The sequence below is a fragment of the Tasmannia lanceolata genome, unplaced genomic scaffold (genome assembly GCF_043159265.1).
Source record: "Tasmannia lanceolata isolate RefF3 unplaced genomic scaffold, GAP_Taslan_0.1 ptg000007l, whole genome shotgun sequence".
NCBI lineage: Eukaryota > Viridiplantae > Streptophyta > Magnoliopsida > Canellales > Winteraceae > Tasmannia > Tasmannia lanceolata.
In genome coordinates, this window is record NW_027518684.1 from 25333426 (window position 1) to 25340524 (window position 7099).

General features: G+C 37.3%; 1 protein-coding gene across 1 annotated transcript; it reads left to right on the forward strand.

The window, feature by feature from the left end:
* Positions 1 to 1402: 1402 nt before the first annotated feature.
* On the forward strand, positions 1403 to 1924 carry LOC143880695 (uncharacterized). Its single transcript, XM_077383668.1, has one exon. The coding sequence runs from the start codon at positions 1403 to 1405 to the stop codon at positions 1922 to 1924; it is 522 nt and encodes a 173-aa protein (XP_077239783.1).
* The last annotated feature ends 5175 nt before the right edge of the window (positions 1925 to 7099 follow it).

The window sequence follows — 7099 nt, forward strand, 5'->3', positions numbered from 1 at the left end:
TTATATAGATAGCCAAAATCAAAAAATAACAATCATAAATACTTGTCTAACAATTATTCTCCATCTTCTATCTAAAGCAACATAATAGAAGCAAGAAATATGACTAAGATAATCCTAAAATAGTATTTTCGTAATCTACCTATACCATATTCGTAAAATGCCTTTCAAAAACCTTTCTAAAAACACCAAAATCATGCCAAAAGAACAAGATTTGTTACCCTAAAAAAATACTACAAATAAAATAACGAAAATAGAAAATAAAAATAAAAGATTTGATCCACGCCGCACGTTCTGCATCATTCACCCCCGCTTGAAGAAAACTCGACCTCGAGTTTAGGCCATCGTCCTCCAAATCTGATTTTCGGCGTTGCACCAACCTTCCATTCTTCCTTTTTTTTGTCATCTTTTCTTGATACCTTATATGAAGTTTATATATATATATATATATATATATATATATATATATATATATATAATGATCCCTTACATGATGCATAGCCATGAAAAGGTCTCTCGAAGGCACTCTCAGATCCATAGCCGTCTTCTCATGGATGCGGGCTTCGAGTAGTGCTGACTGTGTGAAAGTCTTCACCCGTTGTTGGAGTTCTTCGTTCTCCGCGGCTAGATCAAGCTGGCCGACATTAGGTGCAGGGACTTCTTCATCCCGTCGGGCATTCATCGTAGATCTCTTGTGCTCTGATACCAATTGACGCAGGGAGCGTGGAACGGAAACACAAGATGGAGATCAACACAAGCAGTGACTAAAATAATCTAGTGGGGGTTTGAAAACCCATGCCACGGTTTGGAGAAAAATGCCAATATAACACGTGAAAGAGCCAATGCTCTCTTCACAAGTGATATCCCAAAAATAAACTTTATTCAATCACCTCTTTCTTTTATCATGCCATTACAATATATAGATAGTCAAAATCCAAAATAGCAACCCTAAATAATTGCCTAACAATTATTCCCCATCTTCTATGTAAAGCAACATAAATAAAAGCAAGAAATATGACTAAGATAATCCTAAAATAGTAATCCCGTAATCTACCTATACCATATCCGTAAAATGCTTATCAGAAACCTTTCTAAAAACACCAACATTGCCGGCTGAATGAATATATCCCATAACAATACGTCAAAACCGTGTCTCCTTTATGACAACTTGAGTGAAGTCACGCTGACAATGCCAATGTCTTTACTTGTCCCTTCTTCCTTACTCTCCATAATTCCAAACTATAAAACTCCATTTTCTCCCTACCTTCTCCCCTTCCTCTCCTACACTTATCACCTTCCCTAGTTTTTAATTTCCTCATATTTGCCTTGTAATATTAATCTCAGAGGATTTGCACCCTTGAACTAAGAGTTTATAGACAATCCCATATCACTAGAAACAGGTATGATGGAAAGTGATCAAATCGAAGACTCGAAATCCTCGAGCGGAGAAACTGACCGGCAAGAACATGTCAAAGATGATGCCAGCACCGGAAGGTTCTATGAGTGCACTTTTTGTAAGCAAGGTTTCTCCACAGCACAAGCCTTAGGGGGGCACATGAACATTCACCGGAGGGATAGAGCTATTATACGACACCGAATGCTTTCTTCAGGTATGAACAAACTAGATAATGATGCTTCAAATTCTGGGTTCTTCTCTCAATTTCAAAACTACCCACAATTTCACTCGCCGGAGAATATGAAGAGTTATCCCATGTATTTTCGGCCATCTGCATCGGGCAATAGAGAAACATATGTGTTCCACTCCAATAATTCACCCGTGAGAAAGCCCGGGCAAGGCCCACAACTGAACCCATTTGGGGAGGAGTTGCATGTGGGACCTGGAACTCAGGTTGATCGAGAAGAGAAGGGACGAGATGAAATGGATGGTGAATTGGATTTGGAGCTTCGACTCGAACCTGAACCATAGTATAATAATAATGTCTTACACTATATAGCTGTTTCTATTGTACATGGAAGAAGGAGGGCATAATCTAAAATGGTATTTCTTTGGATTCTAGGGTTTTATTGTACATGAGCTATTGAAGTTGAAGGTGATAGATTTCAGGGCTTCTTCACCATGGTTGAACCAATTAGAAGACGATTGTCCATGGTGCTAAAGCCATGATGCATTGAGTGATAGATCGATTATTTCTCGGAAAGCCTACGGAGGTGATCAATCTCTGATCTTAATCCTAATTAGGGCTCTATTATGCAAATTATTCTTTAATAATATTATGATTTTTGCAATACCTGTTTTTCTGGGGCAGCTATTCTTCAGCTTCCATTTTTAATATTCACTTGTGGGAATTACAAGGTTGTAAGCTAAACTTATGTTTATAAATCATTCTTAAGGGTTATTAATATATGGTACATCATTGTTTTTATTTTGAATTCTCATGAATAGTGTGAAAATTTTACTTGTGGTCCAAGACTAGGGCTTTTGTGAGAAGTCTCTAACCTATTTCCACATAAATGATCATGCATTTGAATCTTGTGACGGGTAAAGGGAATTGAATAGTGTAATACTGGCTACAACAGAAGGGCAATAATACAAGTGGTTACCAATAAAAATAACTCGTTGTATATACTATATACTACTTTCTAATGCATAAAGCCATATGAAGGAGCTGTGGAAAGGAAAGGGAAACGGAATTTTAGCCTTTGCTACCTCCCCAATGTTTTTTCTGACTCTCCCAAGGCTATAATTCTCAATTACATGGTGAAGTTCATCGAGATTTAGTAATCTCTGAAGCAAGCTTGCTATCCAAAGAAGGGGAAGATACTAATGAAGATACATTTCAGATACCTGCCAGAAGATTCAGGCCAGATGATGATGGAAAGAGCAACTCAGCTCCCACTATAGTTAGCAAACAACATGCTCTTTGGGGCCCTTCCTCAGTGGGAGGTGCCCCATCTAAGCTCCCATCTAAATAAGGTTTGCTAGAGGGGATGGATATTTTTGAGGAAAGGGTTCAAGCCCTCTCTGAAAAAGTCACAGAAGATACAATTAGGCTTGCTATACTACATGATAATGTCAGTCTTGACACACTGACACGGATGTAGACATTGAAGATTCAGCTCCTTCACGATCACAACATCAAAGCATCAAGGAAAAACAGAAAATTGGGTTAAAAACCCGGTCAAGGAGAATCTCAAAACCAACCTCTCGCTATGATTAAGGCCTAATATGCCTCTCTTGGCTGTCTTCTTTAGCATAATCATTAGGCGTGTGAATAGTAACTCTTTACAATGGTTTGATTACTCCCCCCCTTGATCAGCCATGTCTTGTTCTGTTGTTTTTCTGTTTCTGCTTTCTTATCTTGTAATCTATTCTATTGGGCTGTACCACCTCGGGCTTCCCTTTCCATTCTAATATGATTCACCATTTCAAAAAAAAAAATCATTAGGGGTTTCCCTTTCTGCTTTTGAGTCCTAGAGGCTTGGCCTCTGTTTGTATGTCACTTATCATATGTAGAATTTTGGAGGTCCACCCCAGGGCAGCATTCCTTTCCGGGTTAAAAAAAAAAGGAGCTAAGGAGATACGTGGCCTCTTGGCCTGTGTAGAGCTCCACTGAAAAATAAAAATGGACACCAAAATAGAAAGTTTAAGCATTCCAAGTGATTTACACGACAACTTCTCTTCTTCTCCACCTTCTACTTGTCTTAGTCTTTTTCTATGTTCTTTTTTCTTTTCCTTTAACCCATAGGTATACCATATTTATGGACAAACGAAACTCCTAGATTCTTTGAACCTTTAGCTTTTCCAAAAATCATTATACAACAACACAGTTGTAGTTCCCATAAAATAATTTGGTAATGAAACCTATTAAATATAAGGCACTGATAAAATACCTAGCACTAATGACATTTTAGGTAATAAAGAAAGATTTCTCTTTTCAATACAACATCACTTTTCAGGGACCCGGTTTAATTTAAAACACTACTTTCTAAGATATTTTGATTTACAAATTTTAACACTCCCCTTAAATAAAAATTGACAAAATATTGAAAAATTTCAATCGTTATTGCCATTATTTGAGATCTCCATCTTCACGTTAGTGATTTATCGTTTTAGAAGATTGATTTTCTTCTTCAAAATTTTGGCCAATTTTTCTATCAATGGTGATAATTTTCTTTTACAAAAATTATAGGATACCATTCTCGTAAAAAATGAATGTCGACTATTATTACGCTTTCTTCAGCCTATCTCTTCGTATTAGTTGCATTTTCAAAAAAATTATTATAAAACTCATTATTTGTAACTTCAGTTGTCGCTTTAAAAAAGAAGTGGTGGTCTACTCCCTCTTTCCAAACATCATATAAGGGATGCTTTAAATTCTGCTTTTTCAGTAGCTTTAAGAAGATAAATTATATTGTAAATGCACATACAAGCAGGTATTGGTGGTACGTGTGGGACCCGATCCCGCGAGAGGGGTGGTGGCGCGAGAGCCGCCACGCACTATCTCTTGGTCTCTCGTACCCACGCGATTGGCGTGTGCCTTTTATTATTAATTTTAATTCATCTTTTATGTGAACTTGGGATCACTAAGGCAATCCGAATTCCACACAAAAGAGACTGACAGAGTCGCCACCTAGATGTGGGATCTAGGACCCATAATTAACCAGAAATCTAGACTCGCTACCTGGTTACAAGAATGGAAGGTATGGGGATTTATCCACCACATGCACCATTCCTGCCCGATAATCGGTCTTCAATTCCAAAAGTTAACTCTTTTAAATTCATTTTTAATGGCTCATTCAACTCTCTGTTAATGTGCTATCTATGTGACATGCATCCTATGATCTAATTTCAATGTGAATCCTAAATGTGTATCTTGATTTCTTAATTGGTTTGGATTCAATCTAAGTGAAAGTTCTCCTAAAATTCTAATTTCATGGAAAATCCTAAGTGATTTGATTGTTTCAACAGTTTTAAAAGTGATTAGCCCGAGTCCTCAGATGGTCTGGTATTCATCCAAAGAAGCCTACGTATCCCCGCCTCCACGAGAATCAAGGCAACGTAGTTCTTCGCGCCTATTCTAAGTTATGATGCCTAAGACACCTAGCCCTCTATCCTAAACTCGATCTAAAAGACCGGACCAATTATTAAAGTTTATTGTACGATTATTTAAATTTCAGTGAATTGTGAATTTTAGGACACCCTATATGCCCTAACTAAATGCAGATTAGCCCTACGCTGATGCAGGTGGTTCTTACAACCTATATGTGACTAGGCTGTATTTCCTAAGGAAAACCAAGGGTGGACTAGCGTATCCTACTCTAGTCATCACTCGGCGATGTGGATCGCCAACTGACCGGACGGAGGCGCTCCTATAACTCTAGGACAGACCTCTAACTCTAAAACAAGCACACAACAAACAAACAATCAAATAACCTATCAAAAGAAAAACCCTAACTCTAAAACTCTCTATCTAGGAGAAACTCCTAACTCTAGAAGAAGATCTTTTGAAAACAAGATTTTAAAGGTTTTTTAAGAAGGTTTAAAATAGTTATTTACAAAAAAGTTTGGCTGGACTTGGGATGTAAATCCCAAGCTGCACTACGTACCTCGGAAGAGGATCAAGCCAACGTAGTTCGAAAATCGAACTCGCCTAATACGCTTCTAAAAGAAACACTCAACACTTTAGATTTTTTTTAAGGTTTTTGATGTTTTCAAATGTTTTTTTTTGAGTTTTAAATTTCTAATGTTTTTGGATTTTATAGCTTTTCCAATGCTCAGGACCTTAAAATATTTTTAATCTTAAAGGGAACACGCAAGTAATACCACAAACTAGGGCAAAGCCCTAAAGCAAAAGGGGAAACCCCGAATAAGCAACTAGCGTCTCAAAGAGACAAACCACAACAAGAAAGATAGCGTCCCAAGAAGAGAGAAAATGGTCCAAGATCCTAAGCAAGCAAAGCTCTAATAAGACTGAGTTAGCCTCTAATCAAAAGCGAAGTAATCAACAACTCTAAAGGAGAAACTCCGAACTAACAACACTAAAGAGGGGAACAAATGAGTCAGAGACTCTCTAATACTACAACTTAGAGGAGGAATGAGTCAAAGACTCCCAAATAACGCCAACAGAAGAACCAATGAGTCAAAGACTTCCTAGTAGTACAACAAAAGAACGAATGAGTCAAAGACTCTCTAAAAGAAATGGAAACATGAGTCAAAGACTCCAATAACACCAACTAAAGGATAGATGAGTCAAAGACTCTCTAAAAGAAAAGGAAACACGAATTTGCACATTTGGCAGAGGTAAAACACCCAGCCGGGCCGGACAGCTACCTAGCCCTAGGGTGCAACAAATGTGCAACCCAATACCCATAAGGGTAGGGGTATGAAGCCAAGCCGAGTATGGTGCTCTCCCAAAACCAAACGGCGCACAAAGAGGACTAACGAGAGAATGAGACCGGGCGGGTCTCCCAAACAAACACAAAGATGGGCTCCAAGTAACCTTATCATTGCCCTTGCAAGGGGGAAGCAAGGCTAAGACAACTAATTGACCAAATTGGTCTCTAATTAACAGAGGCACAAATTGAGGTGCAACCTCAGAGAGGATTCTACAAATGAGGCAAAGCAGACCTTCTTAAGGAATTAAGATGTGACAGAATTTAAGGTCCTTTAGAGATTTTAAGATGATTTTCAATTAATTTCGGATTTTCAATGAATTTTATCAATTTTAATCATATGAGTGATTTTACAAGTGAAGTTGTTGCAAACGAACTCAAAATGAGTTGAAACTTCTCCAGCAACAAGATATGATGAGATGTAACTTACTGGAATATTTTTATAGATTATTACATTAAACTCATATTTAATTTGGATTTAAAAATTAATTGACCAGATTGCAAAAATAACACAGAAACTACTAGAAATAGAAATCTAAATTCCATGAAATTTCTACAGTAGTAAGATATAAGTGAAAATAGCATGCTGTGAGATTTTCATGAATTTAGAAAACTATTTACTATCAGTTTCGGATTTTTCAAATGTCAAACCAGATTATGAATTAAGACTACAGCTCATATGAAACAAGATCAAAATCACTTGAAACTTTTACAGAAGCAAGAAGTATAGAATTTAAGACTACTGTAA